The sequence below is a fragment of the Echiichthys vipera genome (assembly GCF_963691815.1).
Source record: "Echiichthys vipera genome assembly, chromosome: 7".
Lineage (NCBI taxonomy): Eukaryota > Metazoa > Chordata > Actinopteri > Perciformes > Trachinidae > Echiichthys > Echiichthys vipera.
Window position 1 is genome coordinate 12023107 of NC_139832.1, and position 23281 is coordinate 12046387.

The 23281-nt window shown below is 41.8% G+C and overlaps 2 protein-coding genes across 2 annotated transcripts; one reads left to right on the forward strand and one right to left on the reverse strand.

Moving 5' to 3' along the window:
* Positions 1 to 4353: 4353 nt before the first annotated feature.
* On the forward strand, positions 4354 to 11053 carry znf710a (zinc finger protein 710a; the record flags this gene model as incomplete). Its single annotated transcript, XM_083916187.1, has 5 exons — positions 4354 to 4398; positions 6448 to 7923; positions 8612 to 8803; positions 8905 to 9079; positions 9486 to 11053. 5 exons carry the CDS (start codon positions 4354 to 4356, stop codon positions 9653 to 9655), a joined length of 2058 nt encoding a protein of 685 aa, XP_083772313.1. The 3' UTR covers positions 9656 to 11053.
* Positions 11054 to 11264: 211 nt separating this feature from the next.
* On the reverse strand, positions 11265 to 23281 carry idh2 (isocitrate dehydrogenase (NADP(+)) 2). The gene is made up of 11 exons (XM_083917274.1): positions 23062 to 23281; positions 17751 to 17842; positions 17126 to 17291; positions 16242 to 16402; positions 15968 to 16111; positions 14674 to 14810; positions 14259 to 14410; positions 13993 to 14105; positions 13618 to 13715; positions 13444 to 13536; positions 11265 to 11672 (listed from the first exon to the last, which is right to left on the reverse strand). The coding sequence occupies exons 1-11, from the start codon at positions 23177 to 23179 to the stop codon at positions 11588 to 11590; spliced, it is 1359 nt and encodes a 452-aa protein (XP_083773400.1). The 5' UTR covers positions 23180 to 23281; the 3' UTR covers positions 11265 to 11587.

A 23281-nucleotide genomic window follows, 5' to 3' on the forward strand; every position in this document is an offset into this window, starting at 1 on the left:
CTCCAATGTTGTCTCCAAGCAGAGCTATTTCATTGCTAATATTCTGTCTTTCCATTTAGTACCCCCACTACAAAATGAGGAGAGGAATCTTTTATTTAGTTTTTTTTTTGTTGCCATCTCTGCATCCCGTCTTGCGGTGTGCGTAAGAATGATTTGTTGAGTGCATTTAAGACTTGATTGTTTTAAATATACAAGCAAAAATGGAAACCCTTAATATTGAAACAAATGCAGAACAGACTGCAAATTCTTGTTTGTTAATTAGCTTGAAGTCGCAAATCCTTCACCTATCGTAGTCTACCTTTACTAATCATATATGCTTCACATTTAAAGTTGCTCTCCTTCGCAGCAGTGAGGGAGGCAATACTGATAAAGACTGATGTGTTTTTTTTTTCTCCAGTTTGTGTTCTCCTGTATGTGGCCAGTCTGTTCTGACTGACCTTAATGGAAGAAGCTGGAGGCGTGCGACTAGGGTGTGGCTGCTTTTTTATACAGTTTTGCTATATTCCATCTGCATTGCTTAGATTCAAGCTGTGTGATTATCTGTTCTGTGCTTATGAAAAGCCTGCTGTGCTTTTTTTTTCTTTTCCTGAAAGCTTAATTACAACAGCTAATCATGCTTGAGACTTACTATTATATCAGCATGCCGTGCAGAGGTGAGAGTGATCCAGCACTGGAAATAACAGAAGGCGTGTTGGCTTTCTGCCTTTTTAGACACAGGTCTGAGAGGAAAGGACGGCTAACACATCAACATCAGTCCAATGACTCAAAGTTCAAAACACAGAGCAAACTGATTCCTCTCTCTTCTGATCATAAGAAAATCTTCACCTGAACACTGTAGCTATAACAACCCTACACACACTCACAGTTTGCCTCACAGTGAAAGCAGGTTGAAGTATAGCCATCACCCAGCACAGCGTCTCACACAGACAGTCAGGGCAAACTCGGGCTGTATGCAGCCTGTCACTGGGCTGGATGAAGAAACAACACTGACAATGTGAGCTCACTAACGTACAGCAAGAACACTGAGGTGTGTGTGTGTGTGTGTGTGTGTGCGTGTGTGTGTGTGTGTGTGTGTGTGTGTGTGTGTGTGTGTGTGTGTGTGTGTGTGTGTGTGTGTGTCTGTGTGTCTGTGTGTGTGTGTGTGTGTGTGTGTGTGTGTGTGTGTGTGTGTGTGTGTGTAGGCTATATAGAGAGACTAACCTACAGCTTCTCCAGTATATTGTCATTTGAATTTCTTGGAGTGTGTACTCACATTCTTTTTAACCAGAAAAAAAAGAAAGAAAATAGGGAGTTGTCATCAATGACTCTTCTGTAGTTTTATGATTCATTGAGCTTTTCTCAGGGGTAAAACAGACAGCTGATAGCTGAATCTGTCCCTTCATACCCCCCCCCCCCCCCCCCCCTCTCTCTCTCTATATATATATATATATATATATATATATATATATATTGCTCTCTTCCTCTTGCTGGGGAAAAAAGTTATAACTTTGACCTATATCACACCGAGGATGTGACATAGCACTGCATGGTTGTCCTCCTATAGACAAACAACGCACAGAACCAGGCCTTGGTTTAGAAAACGGACAAGAAGTCGCTGGTAGAATTACAGTAGGTCATACGTACAACTGGTGTCAGAAGTGTGTCGTTTCTGGGCTGTGGAGAACTGAAAACATGTTGGTGTCAGTGGTGCGTGTGCTCGTCCCTGATCTTAGACATCAGACAAATGTGCACACGCCACCACACACAAACACACATGTGAAATCCCAGTTGAGGGTTAGTACACTTGAGAGCAGGGCAAAGGTTTACTTCCCTCTCTCTTTCTCACATGCTCATAGGAACCTGTTTAATCTAAGAACTGGAATTTTACGCTTATTATCCACCACAGCCTTTCCAACTATTAGTTTTCCGTAGCCCCCCCTCCACAGACACACACAAACACACACACATGCAAATGTGCCCAAAGTAAATGGACAAGCGAGCAGGTTTTTATGAAGATTCAGGCCTGGAAAGGAGCCAGTGTATTTCTTCCCTAAACTTTTGTTGTCTGTGTCTTTTTCATTTTCCCCATAGGCTAGTTCTGTGTTGTTTTATGTACGTGTCCCTTGTTGTTTCTTCCATGTGGTTTCTTTGTCTTTCAGCCTCTTATCTCTTTGTTTCTTCCCTTGCTCTCCTTCTATTTTCTCTCCCATTCTCTCCCTCGACTTCCTGCTATCTCTCCCCCTCACTCACACCCTCACTCAATCTTTCTCTTTCTCTCTCCCTCCCCTTCCTCCCTCACGCTCACTCTCATTCCCTATCTCTCCCTCCACCTCCTCCTCCTCCTCATCCTCCCCCCCCTCCGCTCCCCTTTCTCTCTATCTTTCTCATTCTCGCAGCACTCCCAGCCGCTGATGATTGATCAAGGTTTTCAAGGTTTGCCCTTTCCTGTTATTTAGTAGGAAATGTTTATGCACAGTCCTCAGCCTTACAGACACAATTGGCATGTGTCCACACAGTGTTTGTCGCACTCGCCTGCACCTATACAAGCATTTCTCAAACACCCCCCGCTGTGTTTACTAGTTAAAACGTGGTAAGGTAAAGCTCCGGTATAATAGAATACCTGTCTAATTATCAGGATCATCTTCAGTGCCGGCTACTTAAGCGCATAACCTGTACTTAGCCCGCAGGTACTCTGCCGCACTGTTTCTTAACACAGCCTGAAAGAAATCTGGAAGTTCAATAGTTAATGTCTTCCCTTGCTGTTTTTCCTTTTCCTCACTCTCTCTGTCTCTCTATCTCCTTTCCTCTCTCCATTCCCTTTGCTCTCCCCCCCCCACTTCCCCCCTCCCTCCTCCACCTCCTCCTTCTCTTCTTCATTCTGCACCCCCCCCTCCACCACCCCCTCCCCTTTCTCTTTTCTCTTGCTGATGGACTCTTCTTTTTTATTTTCACACTCCACCATCCCCCTTTTTTCTTCTCTCTTTTTCTCTCTCCTTCTTTCCTTTCAGTGCATTTTCTTTCAACCCTCCCTCTATCTCTTTTCCCATCCCCAGCCCCCCTCCCTCCCTCCCTCCCCGTCTCTACCACTCCCCCCTTCTTTTCTCTCTCTTTTATTCTTTCTTTCTCTTTCTTTTGCCACATCCTTTCTTATGCCTCAGCACCACCCCCCCTCCACCCACCTCCCCCGTCTCTCCTTTCCCTTCTTCCTCCTTTTTGCTGCATTCTCTTCTTCCCTCCCCCACCCCGACTCTTTCCTCTCTCCCTTTTTCTTTCTGTCTCTCTCACCCCCCCCCCCACCACAACTACCCCCCCACTCGTCCTCTTCCTCCACTCAGCTTCACTCCCCCTCCCTCTGCTTCTTTCTTCCTTATTCTTTCTCCCCCACGTCTGTCTCCCTCCCTCTATCCTAACTGCTTTTCTCTCCTTTCTTTCTCCTTCTCTTTTCTTTTGTCACTCATTTTTTTTCTTTTTCTTCTGAATTTCTCAGACAGTATACTTCAGGCTGTCTCAATAGTTAATTAGTTTGAATCTAGAAATAATGGCAGCAAACTACACGGTCTCCGGAAAGTTCAAATTTGAGCATTTCTCAGACATTATCTGTCTGACTGTTTTGCGGCTGACAGACGCACCTCCACCCATAGTCTCTCTGAGTGTTAGTGTGTGTTGTGAAAAGTGTGTACGTGCCTCTATGTGTGCCTGCATACATACATATATATAACCATGTTTTTGCGTGCGTAAATTCACATATATATGTGTGCACGCACAGAGAGAAACTACTGATTAGATTTTATAACTGTCTGTGCGTTTGAGCACACGCTCATAAAAAAGGAAATGCAAAGTATAAAGAGTGATCAAGAAAAGATAGAGCTTGTGTCTCTGTGTGCCTTCAAGAGAAATGTGTGTTGAAGGGTCATGCTGAATTGTATGTAGTGAGAAAGGAAGATAAGATGTGTGTGTGTGTGTGTGTGTGTGTGTGTGTGTGTGTGTGTGTGTGTGTGTGTGTGTGTGTGTTTGTAAGAGAAAAGAGGAGAGAAAGAGAAGTGAGATGGGAAGGAGAGGGTGGGAGGAAGAGAAAGAAATGGGGTGATGCTGTGTGTGTGTGTGTGTGTGTGTGTGTGTGTGTGTGTGTGTGTCTGTGTGTGTGTGTGTGTGTGTGTGTGTGTGTGTGTGTGTGTGTGTGTGTGTGTGTGTGTGTGTGTGTGTGTGTGTGTGTGTGTGTGTGGTGGGGTGGAGGACTGGTGGGGGGGGGGGGGCAGGCACAGTCAGTTCTGATAACAGCAACAGTAGGAGGAGGATGAGCCGTGGGACCGCCCCACTCTCCCACAGATATAAATAGGAGGTGGATTTTTTTACTCCACTCATTTCTCCTGAAGGATGAGATCCCTGAAACACCTCAAACATCACTCCAGGAACAATGTGGTGAGTTTGTAACCTAAAGATGGAGAAAGATGTGTTGCTGCTGGGGTAGTGGGTTGTTGGGGGCTACTTGTTTAGCAGTTTGTTAGTGAGGTATACACTCTATTCTGTGTGTGAGTGTGAGGGGAAGCGTGATTACTTTTCACATTCATATGAGTATACCGCAGTGGGAACATCTTTTTTAAAAAAGATAAGAGTTGTGTTTCTATCTCTGCCGCACGTTTTTCTGCTGCTGCTCTAATTGTTTGTCCTTAGGTGTCTCTCAGATGCAACTTTAAATGTGAAAGTACGGACTCTTACAATTTCTACCCTACCTTCTCTTTCTCCTTGTCATTTGTCTTTTTCTCTTTCATTTTGTCAGCCTTTCATTTTGCTGTGCTTTTTCTTCTTTCTCCAGCTCCCCCTCCTTCCCTCCCTCCCTCCTTCCCCTCTTTCTCTCTCTCTCACTCACTCACTCACTCACTCTGTCTTTCTGTCTCTCTCCGCCCCCCCTTACCAACATCCCCCTGCACACCCCCTCCCTCTCCTTTTCCTTTCTCTCTTCCCTCCTCTCACATGCTCACTCAATCTCTCCTTCCCCTTCCCTCCCCTCCCTCTCCTCCCCTCTTTCTTTATCTTTCAGCCCCTCCATCTCATTTCTCTCTCTGTCTCCCTCCCTCCCTCCCTCCACTCCTCCCCCGCCCACAGCTCTTTCTCCTTCTCTCCATACCTCCCTCCCTCTCTTTTCTCTCTCACACACACATGCTTTCAAATACACACCCAGTCTCTTTCCTTTTCTTTCTCACAAACACACAGTCTGTCTCTGTCTGACTACTTTAAAAGCAGTAATTATAAATGACGTGGTTATCAGGGCATCCAGGTCTACTCCCATCTCCCAACACACACTGACACACACACACACACACACACACACACACACACACACACACACACACACAAACACACACCTTTATTCCTTCTCCATCTCCTCTTTTTTCCCTTTTCTCCATCCACTCTTTCTCTCAGTACTGTGTCAAGAAAGGAAGCAGCTCTTGCTGATGCGTATGGCACAGAGGGAAGACTGAGTGTAGTCTGAAAAGAAAGTAGGGGTCAGAGAGCTCCTCTCTATACATTTTCCTACCGCTCAGATCCATGCTGAGAAATAACCTGAAACCAGTGGCTCACAATACTCACTTCTCCTTACCACAGCAAGCCAGTTTGGCTGTACCACAATTTCTTCCTCATAGTTTCACGGTTCCGCTTTTACAGACAGCGGGGTAAACATGTGCATGTGGGTCTGAAACACTTCCGAACCATACAATTATGTTAGCAAGTATGCATCAGTCTGGAATACAGAATAAGCTCGAAGCTCAATTGAATGTTTGTTATGGATATGAGACTGCCTGCCGGCATATATCATCTTGTTAAGGAAGCCCAGTGTGACATGCATTATGAAGTCAGTTACGGTGAATGCGGAGCTGTGACGTTTTGCTCCTCATGAATGGGACAGATAGAACTGGCGATGAGCTAACTTTGGTCAGCCAGGCTGCCCCAGGACGCCACAGGAAGTGCCGAGGACAGTCCACGGAAGTCAACTTCCTGGCTGGACCTGCATCCCTTGTTATGTTCTTTGTTATTCTAAAGCCTGTCAAGGAAGGAAGCGGGGCGCTAACACAGATCTGCCTTATCTCCCCAATCAAATGTTCTATGGATTCAGACCAAAGAAACGAGGCATAGTACGAATGCGGCTATCACAGAGTAACCCTGAAAAACATCTTAATACTCTTCCCAAGCCCTAGGAGATGAAGATTGTGTAGTTTTTGCTGTCAGTCTAGATTTAAAAAAAATAAATCATATGATAATTTCAATATTGTGGCAAACACAAAACCTTGTGTTTGTATTAATAAAAAGGTAACCAATATCATGAGGCTACAATGGGGAAATGAGGTTATATGAGGAAACATTGTGTAAGGCAGGGTTTGTAACAATGGCGTAATAAAAAACACACACACAGACATATTATTTCTTCGAGTTCATTTTTTTAAAACTTATTTTTTCTGTGTTTTCCTTCAGGAGGAGGAGAGTAGTCGCTTGGTGCGGACCTACCCCAAGATGACTGAGAGCCACATGGATGTAGGCACGCAGACGGAGCCTGTGGTGGTGCTGTCTCTGGCTCAGGCTGCCGTTCTTGGCCTCATCTCCCAGAATGAAATCTTTGGGGCCACCATTGCTCCTAATGGTTTTTACACGGGGGAGCCCAGAGAGTGCCCCCCTCCTCCACCTGAGGCTATGGAGTATGAGTATGCTGATCAGCTTATAGGGGCCAATGGAGACTACCTGGCTGAGCCATCTGGGGAGTCAGAGCCCCAGCCCCACTGCAGTGAGAGAAGACGGCCTGGGCCCAGAGGGAGGACCAAGAGGCCCAGGAGTGATGAGGGTCACCCACACAAAGTAGCAAGTCCACAGGCTCAGGTTAAAGGTGAACGGCTTGAGTCTGATACCCCTCCTTCCTGCATTCATATGAACAGCAGGCGAAGTCCCAGTAAGTCAGAGGATCCAGTCACCAAACAAGGAACTCTGAAAGAGGAACAGGCCTGTGGAAACTGTCTCTCATGTGTGAGTGATACACCAAGGCCACAAACAGACGGACAGCCAGAACAGGAAGAAGAAAACACTAGTAGAGAAAGAGAGGGGAAGGAAGAAGAGCTGGTGGTGGAGGAAGAGGAAGAGGCACTAAACCTCAAGACCAGTGGTGACAATGGCAGTCCTCTGGAGAGTCGCTATTACGAGTCCAATGAGGTGGCCTATGAGTCCACTGACATGGCTCTGCCCGGAGAGTATGAGGAGAACGGCCAGGCCATGCTCTGGTCAGACCCAGAGGGTCTTGCAAGGCGGATGCAGATCGACCGGCTTGACATCAACGTGCAGATCGACGAGTCTTACTGCGTAGATGTGGGAGAGGGTCTGAAACGCTGGAAGTGCCGCATGTGTGAGAAGTCATACACATCCAAATATAATCTGGTCACTCATATTCTGGGCCATAATGGAATAAAGCCCCATGAATGTCTACACTGTGGAAAGCTCTTCAAGCAGCCGAGCCACCTCCAAACTCACCTGCTCACACACCAGGGAACCAGACCTCACAAGTGCACTGTTTGTGAGAAGGCCTTCACACAGACCAGTCACCTGAAGAGGCACATGCTGCAGCATTCAGACATCAAGCCCTACAGCTGCCGTTTCTGTGGTCGTGGCTTTGCCTACCCCAGCGAGCTCAGGACCCACGAGAACAAACACGAGAACGGCCAGTGCCATGTCTGCACCCAGTGTGGTCTTGAGTTCCCAACCTATGCGCACCTGAAGCGCCACCTGGCCAGCCACCAGGGCCCGACCACATACCAGTGCACAGAGTGCCACAAGTCTTTTGCTTACCGCAGCCAGCTGCAGAACCACTTGATGAAGCACCAGAACGTGCGGCCCTACGTTTGCCCCGAGTGCGGCATGGAGTTTGTCCAGATCCACCACCTCAGACAACACGCCCTCACTCACAAGGTACTGACAGCGCAAACCCTCACACTTAAGCCACTGAAAACCAAAATATGTGCACCAGTGTGTATGTTCAAAACAAAATGCAGAATAGAAAGGCCGAATGCGACTGCACATACTAAAGCTTTATTTAACAAAAAAAATGTTTTATCAAGATAAACCTATAATGAAAGAAGTTTAGCTTCAGTGCTCCATATGATTCCTCATGGAAAAATGGGAGGGTATATTGCACATTTGCACCACAGCCTTTCCTCCAAAACCAGTTGCTTTGTAAACATAGCTTTCAAAAGCTTTGAGGGTTTTTTTGTGTGGTCCAACCCCCCACTTGCATGTGTTTTGTGTTGCATGTCGTTCGCAGAGCTACTTCCCTTTGTGTCTGATGAATCATCCTGGCCTTTCTTTCCATTGCATTATATAGTCTGTTTTATTATATAGGAAAAAAAACATTCTCCTCATGGCATTTGCCTTTGTTAAAAATAAAAGTTAAATAAACACTGAAACAAAAAAAAAGTTTATTCTTTCCATTGATAGGCTGTTTCAACACTTGGGGGGGCTATTGTAATCTACATGTGCTGGATCAAAAGCCAGAATGTGAAAATGCTTTTCTCCATATGACTCATTATTTATTTCCCTCTAAACCATATATATATAGCCAAATTAATGAAAAAGGCCCAACCTCTTTTTGTTTCCGCAGGGTATGAAAGAATTCAAGTGTGACGTCTGTGCCAGAGAGTTCACCCTATCTGCCAACCTGAAGAGACACATGTTGATCCATGCCAGTGTGAGGCCCTTCCAGTGCCACGTCTGCTTCAAGACCTTTGTCCAGAAGCAGACCCTTAAAACGCACATGATAGTCCACCTGCCGGTCAAGCCTTTCAAATGCAAGGTGAGTAAAGCAAGTGGAGTTTTACTTCAAGAAACAAAAAAACTGGGTCCCAGTTTGATGGAGTGGGGAAGGGTACTGACTATTACGCTTTTGTCTCTCAGGTGTGCGGAAAGTCTTTTAACAGAATGTACAACCTCCTCGGCCACATGCACCTCCACGCCGGCAGCAAGCCTTTTAAGTGTCCTTACTGCACCAGCAAGTTCAACCTGAAGGGCAACCTCAGCCGACACATGAAGGTCAAACACGGCATCATGGACACCTCAATAGATGGACATGGTGAATATTTCCATTGATTGCACGATATGAAATAGATTAAACTCCTGAATGACATTTGACAATTTGTTGATGGGTTATGTGTGGCAAATTTCCTAGTGGCACTGCTCGGTGCGCTTCATGTCGCATTATTGTCACTCAGTCTGCTCCTAATGCACTTTGACTCAGCATGTACTGTAATCAAGTGGCCAAGTGTTGTGATGTTTCTCTGTCACTCCTTCCCTATGTGTTTAGTAAATATAGCAGTGCCTGGATTAGACATGCCTGTCTCTATCAGTCGAGACTGATACTGAAGCAGAGGAGGAGGGGCAATCTACTGGCTGTCCACAATGAGGCCATGTGTCTTTAGGAAGAGCTTTCTGTTGAGGACAGAGTGGGATCATATTTGTGTATTTGCTTCCTTCATCAGAACCGCCCCAAGACACAGAAGGCCAAGAGGACTACGAAGATGAGAGCTTTGAATTTAGCGAGCGAGAAAACCGTGCTAACAACAACAACACACCAGACATTGCTAAACTATCTCAAATGGAGTATTACAGCACCTATGGGAAGGGTGCAGGACGCTTCAGCACTGCATGAATTATTGAAATGACCCCATATTGAATATAAGTGTGAACTTATGAAAACAGGACTTTCATTTTTTTTTTGCTTTTAAAAAGGCATAGTGCTCGGGTTGTTCTTCAAGGGTGCAAAGGAACCCAGCAAACTGCACATTCATATGCACTGGAGTCACAAATCGAATTTGGAAATGTATACTTTTTACTTTATTACATATTTTTCATCTCTAAAACACAGCAAATCTACTGAATAAATATATTATATGAGGAAACTTAAGTGTAAACAGGAGAATTGAGGTAAAATGAATCTATATAAACAGATGTCATCATCTGAGCCGAATTTAAAAAGCACACTTTTAACTACAAGCTTGAAAGGTTATGGTGATATTATACTGCACTTAGTCATTCAGACAATCCCGGTCTCCCTGTCTGCTGGGGTAAACTAATGTGAAGGGTTAAAGAAGGGAACAGTTCATTTCACTTGCCAAAGCTTATCAAGTTGCAGAGGTTAATAATTCACTTTGATTTATACTGTGATAAATGGAATTTGAAGTCTGGGGAATTATTTTAATTTCATTGGATTTGCAATCTGTGTTTTATTGTATATTACTGTACAGAATGTATCAGTCCTCTTGTATGTTGGCTGGTACTGCAATCAGTGCGTTGCACTGAGGACCACTGTGGCTACTTTTTAAGTTTCTGCATTAACAAGCATCACCCTGTATTGATCTTTAGTCTATGAATGTAATTGTTTCTGTGGAATGTTTTAAGATGCTAATCAAAATACCCTTTTTAAAATGGTAGGACCCCTTTACCAAAGAATTGGATCAAATCTCGCAGCTACAGGGACTGTGAGACTCTTTTCCTTGTTGTGTTGAGCTGGGACATTGGATTTCTTGGGGTCCAATCGCAGACCTCGTGAAATTACATTCAGGTTCCCCTCCCACCCATCTGTAGATCTCCTCAAAAGATTACCACAGAGAACAGACCGTGGTACAGCTTCTCTTTCAACAAATCTCACCATTTTCCCCCACCTAGGCCTTCACGAGACTGCAGCATTTTTTCAAAAGCAAATCTAACCCAGCATTCATTTTGCGGTTCTGTTGTTTTATGGATGAATCCCAACAAGAAGTGTCCCAAAAAAACTCAAGACACAAATATTAAGTGCCCCAGTGTGTCTGCAAGAGCATGCCATCCATCATGCTGTACACTGGTCTCAAGTGATGAACGACAGCCTCCCAACATGTGACAGGGCCATGGACCTTGTGGAAAATGATTTGGGAAATGCTCAATATATTCAGTTTCCCAGTGCTTAGCTTTTCAAACGTGTAACCTGCAAAACAAGGTGTCCATCTGCGATGTTGATATAGCGCATTTAAAATAAAAATGCTCAATTTTGTGAGTTTTTCAGCTTCTGTGTTCATTCCATCACTGTTTTAGTGATGATACAAAAAAGGGAAGATGTTCAGCTTAAATGGCTTTCTGTATTAGACATTAGTGTGGAGACATGTGGATAGAAATGTATGTACAATGTTGTGTACCAAACAATACTGTAAAATAATAAATTTATTTACCTTTAAAATTGTTGACCTTTGTTTGCTTTCAAACAAAAGAAACAGAAAATACCAATAGTAGGTCAAACACGTGATTTATTTGCAAAGATGTTTGACAGAGGCTTCAATCCTGCCCAAGGCATTTTACAGTATTGAATACATTACTTCACATTACAAAAATAAAACCTTGCAAATAGTGGGACAGATTGTTAGGGAGGCATCAGGTGGAAGTACAGTTTTCAACTATTTGATACCCTAATAGAACACTATAATCCTATAGACAGTACTTTTTTTCCTTCAAGCGAAATACAAGTGGATTTATTGACCTTTTAAGTTAAAAATGAGGTACAAAACAGATGAGTGACATTGCCATCTCCAGGGTAACTATTCTTTCAAGTCCTTTACTTGCCGAGGGCTTTATCCAGATTTGTCTTGATGGCGTCGAGGAAGTCTGTGGTATTGACGTAGTGCTCGTTCAGCTTGACACTGAGAAGGAAAGACGAGAAATAGCAGATCAGAAAATTCAGTGCCATAATTTAGGAAAAAACAGACAATACCGTAGCACTACAATCAGTAGTCTATTATTTGTTAAAAACAACTACATCACCATTATTATTATTTAAACAGAATGGGAAAAATGAACCGCACAAGAAACTTTAAACACAGTATATATATATATATATATATCATTTTTTAAGAAGGAAAGAAATTGATGTCCTGTATATGCCTCTAGTGTCTTAAATGAGAAACATAACAAGCAATATTTGGCAGATGTGTGAGCTGCATTGATGAAAGCAACAGTCAATATGTCTTCAAGGGAGTATGTGAGCCAATACTAGCAGCTAATATCGTACAATCATGTGCAGAAACAAGTTGAACAAGACATCACATAACTCCACCAGGGTTATGCAACTGTTTAGTTAAAGTTTTTAATCAAATGCTTAGAATTTTTTTTTTCTGTACCTGGATCTATAATCACACAACACGTCTGCAGTTTGTTCTTCATCATTCATGAGAAATGAATTAATGAGAAATTATCAAAAATGCCCCCTTGATTAATATTTCACAATAATAAGAGTCCTTTAAAATCTCATGGTTTCATGTTTTGATCTGGACTGAGACTAATACATTTTTTTTCTCCCGCTAACAAACAAACTAAACATTAATGAAAACACTACTTTGAAAAAAATATATACCCCATTGTCCACAGAAAACCAGACTGGATAGATATCAGCATGTCTTATGTCAATGTCTCAGACTGATGTAGTAGTTAAATCAAAGAGAATATATATCAAAGTCTAAAAAAACAATCTACCAGTGAAAGCACCAATTATTAATTTATTTTTGGATGCCATTATAGGCTTAATGTCCTAAAACACAAAGATACTCAAAGAACTAAATCGATACATACTTCAAATTAGGACGTTTTTAATGAGTTTCTGTGTGACTGATTATTTTATCGAATAGTTTGGTGAATAAAAATCAGAAAATTGTGGAAAATAAGCATTTACAATTTTCTACAGCTCAAGGTGTAATCTTCAGAAAGCTTGTCTTGTCTAAAGGTTTTCAAATTAAAATGATGTGGAACAGAGAAAAGCAACAAATCTTCCAAACTAAGATGTTGGAACTATGTTAGGTTTGGCATTTCACCTTTTACTTTTCAAAAAGTTACTTAAATGACCAAGTGATGATCAAAATAATTGCCATTTATATTTTCATTTTGATGGTACTGAATTTTACATTATCCGATTTCCTTTGACAAAATAACCCCACATTGAATCTTATTCCCCCTTCGTGGATCCCATAAAATGTCGGGACTTCCCACGTTTGTAATGACACAAGCAGGAATAATAGCTGCACTCATTTCATTCTACATATTTTAGGCATCAAGTCCCATAAATAGATAGATAGATGAAGAGCTTTCCATTCACTATTTTTAGAACTCTCTTGGGCCGAACCCTTCCCCACATCTTCAGAAGCCTCCCAGGTAAAATACCTTTATGTAACCATGCATGCAGTGACTCCAAAACAGTTAGGTTTGTTATAGTTCAGACAAATTTTTGAATCACTGATGACGCCATTCAAATTGAACGTGAGAAAAAAAGAAAAGAAAAAAGAACTCTGGTTGATGTGCTCTAATATAATGTATATCAAGGGTATACTACGAGTGTCTGCGTAATGAATCCGTTTTACGAAGTTTGTTGATGTCTTTGTTCGTTCTCGGTAACATAAGTAATCAAACACAAAATCAACTTACTTGGACAGGCCGTGGATGCAGCCTGCAAGGTCCTTAGTCATCGTACCGCTCTCAACAGTCTCAACACACACCCTCTCCAGAGTCTGGGAGAACCTGCAGATCAACAAAGGCATTTAGAAAAGGAATTTGTCATCGCAGGGTCTGTAAGATTACTAAACAAGCAACCTAACTTACTTGATAAGGTCGGGATTGCCATCAAGTTTGCCACGATGCTCCAGGCCCCTGGTCCAGGCAAAAATACTGGCAATGGGGTTGGTGCTGGTCGGCCTTCCCTTAAGGCAGAGTTGAAAATAATATTAGCCTTTTTTCAAAAGTATTAAACAGAACTTGAACATTTTTAATTATTGCGAATGTTAAGCATAATGTATTTGTTTAGGGCATCTAGGCATACATTTCAATCTCAATTTTCACCAGATGATGGCAGTACAACCCAACATATTTTACAGTGTGTTTGCAAGACCATAATTTGGCTTCACACATGTTTTATTTCAGTGCACTTTAAATGGTTTCCAATACACAGTCATGAAATTGATAAAGATTGTTAGTTACCTTCTGGTGCTCGCGGTAGTGCCTGGTCACAGTGCCATGGGCGGCCTCAGCCTCAATAGTCTTGCCATCAGGGCACACAAGAACTGATGTCATCAATCCCAGAGAGCCAAAGCCTAAAAACAGGAAACACAAGATGCACGACACCTTCATTAATGCAGCCCATATCTGCTCAAAAACGGGCAGGATTGCTTATTAGGTTTCATTAGTTTGTTAACAAAATGTCCCCAAGAAGCAGCAGTAGTTGTTTTGCTTTCCAAATATCTCACCCTGTGCAAGGATGTCGGACTGAACATCTCCGTCGTAGTTCTTGCAAGCCCACACAAAGGCTCCAGAAGACTTCAGCACTTGGGCGACCATATCATCAATAAGCCTGTGCTCATACCAGATCTTCAGTTTGTCAAACTCAGGTTTGTAATGCCTGTAGGAAGCAGGGACAACGTGTTAAATTACAGCTTCTTTTTTAACCTCGTTTTACAACTAGGTTTAGTTTAACTTTTCTATAATATTGGAACAAATCCTAAATATTGTTACAACATAAACATACATTTTTTAAGTTTTTTTTCATTAAATATTTAGTATTTTTACTGTGTTCTACTTTAGCAATGAAAAAGCAAAAAGGCATGTTACCAAAAAAAAGGTGCATGTTTCTATTTGTACATTACAAAAAAGACAGATACTCACTTTTGAAAGATATCCTCGAAGATGTCTTTAAATCTGCCATCATAGGCTTTAAGAATGGTGTTCTTTGTGCTCATGTACAGTGGCCACTTCTTGCCAATAGCATACTGGAAGCAACTGTGGGCAAAGCCCGTGATAGACTGTTGGGTTTAGAAAACAAACATGTAAGCTTTATCAGTAGTACAGGGGTTAACAACCTTCCCCTTGACAAGTTGAAAGTCATCTACTATGACCTCTGATGTTATTAAATCAAACAGACCCGCGCTGATGAAGGCAAACAAAACAGTAGCAAAGCAGGATAAAAAGAGGTTAGTCTACTGCATCGACTACTGTACAAATTCTACAAAAAAAGCCTTGGGGTATAATGTAAGAGCACTTTTCTTTAAGCACGAAAAAGTGATATAATTCAAAAGTTGCTTAAGTACTACTACATACAGCTAAATGGATCGGGATTGGGGGTAGACATTGGAATGACAGGCAATAATTAAGAAAGTTTATATTATTTTGTATTCCTCTCAGCAGAAAAAAATACACCTTTTAAAGCAACAAAAAGAAAGGCACACTTTCTGAAGCTTTCATCTACAGCATTTTATTTGCAAAGGCCTTTCCATCTGAGAAGCATCTTACTTGGTATGCAGGATCATTTCTTTTACCCAGAAAGTGGCTTTTAGGACACAATCTTCCCTTAAGATCTTTTTAGAGCTCAGAAGCAACTCGTGTGTTAAAATGAGGAAAAAGGCAAAGTCAGTTCTTACTGTTGACAAATCCCATTGAAAAAAAACAAAAAAACAAAAATGCCAATCAAAAGGATTTTCTGTGTTAAAGCCTGTTTGATCGTGTTCCTCTGTGCCATAGAGCTCCATTGTTGTTGAACTCAATAAGTCCCACCATAACACCGGGTGACCATGGTCCTCATTATGAACATGGGATTGTTTATTTTGAGTTGATCACATATACACCATCCTGCTGCTACAAACCTTCGCTAGCACACCAAATCTGCAGTGGAAATAACACACAACAAATACACCGTTGACATTAGCTTAAAACTACAGTGTCTAGCGGTTTTATGGAAATTAGCCTCTTCGAGTATGAATTCCTGACTTACTTTTCAAGATTTACGTCTACAGCAGGAACAAATTGGCTTGGGGCTGAGTGCCATGGACACAGTATAGTGGTCAAACATATTGAGATGGGGGGACTAACACATTGTTGTTGCTGGTTTTATTTTTTATTTTTTTTAAATGGGACTTGTTGAAAATATGGCAGTGTTATCCTTTGAACAGAAGCACACACTCACCTCATCTGTGTTGTACATGCCCATTCCACAGCCCCCTGCGGGAAAGTCATAGACCTCCCACTCCTTGCCTGCACTGCCATCAGCAGGTGAGAAGATCATCTTGAATTTGCCGGGCTGGTCCACAACAAAGTCTGTTGCTCTGTACTGTAGACACAGAACATTTTATTAACTTTTCTATCAATCCCGGAACCTGATGTGTTGTTACTTTGGCCCCAAGGGGCAAAACAATTATTCCTGCAAACTGAATTCTCTTTAGCATTTAGAGGAGACTCACCTGATCACCGAAGGCGTGTCTGCCGATGGTGATTGGCTGCGTCCAGCCTGTGACAAGCCTGGGAATGTTGTTGCAAATGATTGGCTCACGGAAGACGGTGCCGCCGAGGATGTTCCTGATGGTACCATTGGGGCTTTTCCACATCTTCTTCAGGCTGAACTCTAAATATCAAAACAGAAATTACTGTCAGAAAATCATGTTCTGGCTTGTTGTTGACATTTCATTACATCTGTTTTTCTAACACTGCACATTTTGAAGTTCAAAAAATTAACTTGTCATGACATTATAGAAGGGAGACAATGTTTCAACTCTGTACTTGAGTTTCTTCTTGTTTATTGGCTGACACATTTAGCCTAGCCAACATATAGGTTGGCCTCTAATAGTTCACTGGCAGTAAATGCTTTTGATAACAATAGAATAGAATTACTTTAATGATCCCAGACTGGGAAATTATTTAAACTGGGAAATTATTTGCAATTTTAAGAATGCTGATCAAAAATGCAGCATGCTCAGTGCAGATACGGCTGTTGCCAGTTTGCACACATTTTCATTGTCGTAAATGAAAACGTATATTGGTAAACAGAAAGTGAATGGAAGATTTTTAACTTTTTCTTTTGTGATAGACTGCTTTAGTGACTGTTTCTTAACCAAGCTAGGCTTTAAGCCAATACCTTGCGTTACTTAATATTACAAAAAAAGAAGAAAAATCTGCCTGCGCATCCCAAAATTTCGATGTCTGACCCATTTGACTGGACCTTTGATATTACTTGTAAACATCAGCGATTACAAAGTGCAGGAAAAATAATTCCTGCTGCGAAGCAATGGGAACTGCTCTGAAAGTAGAAATGCACAACAACACAGGCTAGCACATACTTGTTACAGACCTTCTACTCTGGCTTCGTCGGGCGTGATGGTGGCACATTTAACGGCCACATTATACTTCAAAGTGGCCAGGGCAGAGTCGATGGTGACCTGGTCATCAGTCTGGTCACGGTATGGCAGACCCAGGTCATAATACTTCAGCTCAACATCAACATTGTTCAGGATGAGCTAAAAGACAACAAAAACACATATTAGCACCTAACGTTCAATAAAGCATCTACACTGTTTTGCGGCCTAGAAAGACTAAAAATGTTAAACTATACTATACAATATATTTTAAAACGTGTGTATGTGATTTGCAACTGTATGATTTATGAATTACACATCCACTGTTGGAACAGTACAACTCGGAAACATTCAGGGATTTCTATCTCACGATTCTCCATGTTCTCTTTCAGAGCCATCTGCTCTCAACAGAGGCAATCAGCCAGTGACTGAATGAAACATCACCAAAGTCCCTCCCCCCGAGCATGCATACATAATCTTCCACAACCCCCCCTTCTCATATCCACGTGTCAGTCTGCGATATAAAAATAGGCAGTCAGACAGCACGAGCACGTTGTCCTTTGAGACTGAGAATCAGTGTGTGTGCGTTTACCCCTCTACTCCTGGAAGCTATTTTATCACCTTCTCTTTGATGAACTCCCAGATGATCCTGGTCATCTCATCTCCGTCCATCTCTACCACTGGCTGGGCCACTTTGATGCGTTTGTCAGCATCTGTCAATTAAAAGTAAAACCAGCATTTAATTCACAACAAAATGCTAATTCATTTATTTATTTAGGAAAGAAAAACTGCAGCGCAACACTCCAACACGGGAAACCACAGTGTTTGGAAAAAAAATTAAACCTATTTTTAGGCTGCAGAGGCCAGGCATCTGTCTTCTACGTCCTGTGTCCTTTACATTTGCCAGATAATACCTAAGCCAGTAGTGCTATGGTTACAATTATTTCCATTCTCAATGAATCTGCTGATTATTCTCTCAATTGTTTATTCTATGACATGTATAAATAACAGTAAAAAATGTCCAAGGTGACAAATATCTTTTGTCCTACCAACCAAAATACTTATATGAATACTTTTTTTATTAAATCAATGTTTTACTGTATAGTTGTTTGAGAAATGTACAAAGGATTGTCACCTCAAAAGGACAACACATTCATAATTTCCCTTAAAAAAACAACTAAACAAACAGTACAGGAGAATTACTAGCTGGGTAGCAGTCTTCTCTGCTGCATTTTGCTTGTTATGTTTTTGAAGCATTGCTAGGAATGGGAATTGAGATTACATTGACTGTTTCTGCTCATCAGTCTGATTCTTTATCGATTGCCTCATTGATTCTGAATCAATTTTGTGTGATGGAAAAAACCCCATCATCTCAACTGGTGATATCTGCGAGTCTGAACACTACAGATTAAAATCAGAGAATATTTGTACAGCTTTCCTTTTTGTTGATGTTTCCTTCTTCCACGAGTTTGCAGTCATGCTGACCGATAAGCTTGGATGCATACCATTGTGATTTGTTGGCAGTTCTTAACTGTTAGCATTACACTCGTGCATGTTTTACAAACAAATAGGGACCCGATTACTAAAACACTGCTACTTAGTACAACTAGTCGCCAAAAATTCCACAGGCTAGGTGTAATCTGTAGTTGCAACCCATCCAAAAATTATAAATTCAAGGTCTATAGTTGAATCACTGCTAAAAAGATTTAATTCCTAATATGCATTGCATTTTTACTCTACAAACAAAAAAAAAAAAAAAACCGCTTGGCATGCAGAGTGTAGTTCTTAAAATGTGTCTAGTATTTTATGTTTAAAAACAAACACTTTCAGAATAAGTGATTTTAAACAACAACTCAAAATGTGCCTTTATTTTTACACCAACAATGATGTTTACAATCTTTGCTTCCCAGTTGGACTGATGTAGATTAGTATCTCTAATCATATCTGCTCTCATTCTGCTCAGTGTGTGAGAGTCCTGCCAGCGGGACTTTTCAGTGAAAAGAAAAGTACAGGGGGAGGTGCAGAGGATCAAGTGACTATTAGATTTCTCAGCCAAGTTAATGCTCCCCCGTTACTAGCAAAAGCCTTCCCAGAATAATGCAAGTAAACATAAGGAGCTTGGTGGAATACAACTAACATATATCCTTATTAAATTAATTTAATACAAACTAGATCCAATGTCTTCACAAACCCACTTGGGTTTGTGAAGACATTGGACCTGGTTGGGATCGGCAACACCTGTCAAAACAGCCTCTGCTCTGTTCCCATGCTGTTCAACATGATACATGAGCCCTGCCGACTTCAGGCACATGGTGACCATGAAGCACTGAAAATAACCTCACAGCAAAGACAGTTGTGTGACCTCTGTGTAAAAACTAAGTTTCTCAAAAGCATGACACAGACAAAGAAATTACAAAAAGCAAAAGTATTAGCTCAGAGTTACTGGTTCTGGTGAGTTAACAATAACTTCTATGCCTTGTATAAAGACTATTATTAGACTTGAAACAGCTTGTTGATTGACAGCCAACTATATTTTATAATTGATTAAATGTGCAAGACAAGAAAAAAAAGCCAAATATCCCATAGTTATTATCAATTGTAAGGATGTGCTTCTTTTCTTAATGAAATTTGATGATAATTTAAACGTTTGGGGGTTTGTATTGTTGGCTGGACAAACACAATTTGAAGATGCAACATTGGTCTTTAGAACATTTTGATGGCCATTTTAACCATTTTATAAACCAAATGATTAATCGATCGAACAATGAAAGTAGTTGTTAGCTGCCACCCCGCCTATTAGTCACCAACATGTTACACTAACACTATAATTCAGCTTTTCCAAAACGCTGTCACTCTGAAATTGTTTGGAAGTAAAAATATTAACAATTGTGTGTTACGGTTATAGTCAGGGAAAACACGGTGCTTGCCCCATGAGCAGAGAAGCCAAACTGGATTTTGTTAATTTAGTAAAAGAATATGTCTCGACATCCTCATCAATCTGCTATCGGCACAGTACAGTCTCTGCCGGGGTGCATCATGGGTGTGCCAACTACTGTCGTGGCACGATTTCTGATTCAGCCAACCTAAATCTGAATCTAAAACACAGCTCTACTACAACAGTGTGGGGGGAGGGCAGCGAAGGAGGGAGCTGAGTAGGTTATGTAACGTTTGAATGCATCACAAACTGGACGCTGAAGAGCAGGCTGAATAAGAGTCATGTGGGTCTGCCTGCCACACCATTCACACATGCATTAGAGATAAACCTGTAAGATTTCTTCCCCCCGCCGCACCAGTAGCTTTAGATGGAGCCAGTCAGTGACAGAAATGACTGGAAATACAACCAACCAAGTGTCTACAAATGGCAGAATTACACAGCAAATCATATTATAATCCATAGCCTAGAATGTTGATAACAGCTGTCTCCATATAAAATAAAATGCTAAAGCGATGGAAATCAGAGAATTTAAAAACAATTGCTACATACAGTCTAGGCATAACTTGGGACAGGGATCGGTGCCATTAAAAATGTTTTAAAACCAGTACAGATGTGATGCTTTGGTTTCAGAACAGATATCAAAACAATACTTTTCTTTGCCGGTAAGTATTATATTCATTATATTGGCAGTTTTCAAGCTTTTTATTAGATAGGACAGATCTGAGTGTGTAATACTTATTACTGTCATCATGGGGTCAGAGAGAGGGGGAGACATGCAGCAAAGGGCCGCAGGTCGGCATTAAACTTGCGGCAGCTGCCTCAAGGACCTTCAGCCTCTTTACATGGGGCGACTGTTCCAACCACTGTGCCACCGGCCACCCCTGAATGTTGTTTTTTACTCACAGAGCTGTAAAGAATGTACCTGAATGCAGTGTAAAAAAAATCTATTTAAAATCAGTGAATATCTGAAGACAGCGTTAGTAAACAAAACTGGTAATCTGGTCTAGATTTCAGTGCCAGCTTTCAGTATTTAGCAGTTGAAAATACCCTGCGGCATATGGTATTTACAATTTATGTGAGAACTAAACTACTATGACGTTGAATATTGAGATCTTTACTACAGCTCAAGATTACTTGTGCTAAATACATTAAGAGCAAGCAGCCAAAGACGGCCTACAGCAATATGTGACTTTACAAGATGACCACAATAACCTTTGTCTATGGAGCCTCTCTGGTTAACTTTTCACAGAGGGAGGCGAGCCGTAAACCCCTTTAGTTTTAATCCTACACCGAGAAAAGACATTCACCAGGTAAACAAAATGACTAAATCCAAACTGCAGGCAAGTTGTTTGTGAGAAGGTCAGATAATGAGCTGTTGAACCATACTGACAGAAAAAAAAGGTAGCTGGAAGGCAAGCTTTCAAAGATTACAACCTAAAGTTGGAGACTCACAGGAGCATTACACCTTCTCTTGGAAACCTCCTCTTCTCCGCTAAGAAACCACGTGTCAATTTTATGAGCACTATGAAACTTAAAAGGGTCGGCAACTGTAGTAAACAGCTGTCAGCAAAGGCAATGCAAACTGTGACTGCAAAAAAGAAAAGAACAAGCAGTGTGACTCTCAATAATACTTTTGGCATACTGATGAGTATCCATGATGATTTCTGAAGGAAGACCAAAACTAAGCAACAATGCCTCAGGTGTATGTTAAAAGATTCTACACCTGTTGAAGGAACCTGTATGACTACATTGTGTTTTTATATCTGTTAAATAGCATAGAAATGGTAAACTAGGCTACTATCATTCACCACTGACAGCTAGGTGTGCTACAAAGCTCAAATTACAAGTGGATTCAATCACCTCCAGAGACAAAGTGCCCTTCACCTGACCCACTTGCTTTGTAAACACTAACTTGGTGGTGCTAGTTCGGGGATGCATGGAGACATGTTTCTACAACACAAGAGCTAATATATATATATATAGTTAGAAATCCCTGATGTATGAAATTCTGGAAAGTCTGCAGAGCCCACGTGATAAAAAAAACACAGACAACTAATGCTGGTGGCTCAGCACTGTTATAAAAGTGAAACGTTTACAGCCAGTATGAAAGCAACACGAAGCACTAATCCCCGTGCCCCCCTAAAGTCGTAATGCAAGAGTCAATGTGGGTTAATGTGCACTGTGAATGTAACCCAGATTGGAAAAACGTTATGTAGGACGAGCACCGGCAGCGGCAGCCATTGCTCTCTATAGCGGAGTCTCGTATGCGACGGCTGACCTTGGCAAAAACTTTTCCAAGTCATGGTCGCACTAATGACATGATGGCTGAGGAGCAGTTCCTCAATTTGAGTTTGGCTTGACTGCTGATTTAACTTCATTTTGAGTGACAAAGACCGTGTCGACGAGAAACTAAATGTCCGCACAGAGAGCCCAAAAAAGATTCGTTTTTATTCATCTGCTGCCAGTTTACGCCCGGGGTATTTCTCCGCTTTGTGAGGGAAATGGAAGCTTGCCCGGTCATATTTGTTATGTTGGTAGCATTTTGACCGTTAACGGTTCATTAATTTATGTGACAACACAAATATCTTCACCGTTGTCATCAAGTGCTCCTCAAACTTTGGATGGGGGAGACAAAGACAGATCTCTCTCTCTCCCCGGCTGACCCGGTTCTCTTTCTCGGCCCTCATCTCTCTCGACGTTTACAGCCCCTGGATAAACAACCGGCCCTCGACCCCGGTATTAAACAACCATTAGGACACCGGGGAGCGTTTAGAGCATCTTTGCCTCTAAGCTTAGAAAACCATTAACACAATTAACAGCATCCCAGTCGGCTAACATAACGTTAGCCACGTAGCTCGCCCGAACAACGGCTTCTAACTGCTTCTAACGGCTGGCAGTTGGAGCGTTGCTAAGATACATTTAAATACCCTATCTTAATATAAAGCTTGAGTAAAGCGTCACCATAACGATGCTGAGGTTATTAACTCTCTCACTCACAGTTCCTTTGTTGCAAAGTCTGGCAGTTTGCAGCCGGTGCAAGCACTGCAGCGGGGTTTCTGGAAATAGCAGCGGCGGATCTCGAAAGAGAGCTGAGGACTTTCAAATATCCGGCCATGTTTCTTTTCCCTGTGGCCCGGTTCACGTTTGAGGTTTGTACTCGACGAAGCTCAGAGCAGAGAGGGGAAAAACGCACTGAGGCTCTCAGCAATATAGCGAG

Excerpts from the sequence above, each read along its gene's own strand:
- idh2 (XM_083917274.1), bottom strand. The coding sequence starts at position 23,179 with ATGGCCGGATATTTGAAAGTCCTCAGCTCTCTTTCGAGATCCGCCGCT. Across the intron at positions 16,403-17,125 it reads CGACGAAGCCAGAGTAGAAG|AGTTCAGCCTGAAGAAGATG; the intron begins GTCTGTAACAAG and ends TTTGATATTTAG. Across the intron at positions 11,673-13,443 it reads TGCATCCACGGCCTGTCCAA|TGTCAAGCTGAACGAGCACT; the intron begins GTAAGTTGATTT and ends TTTCCTTCTCAG.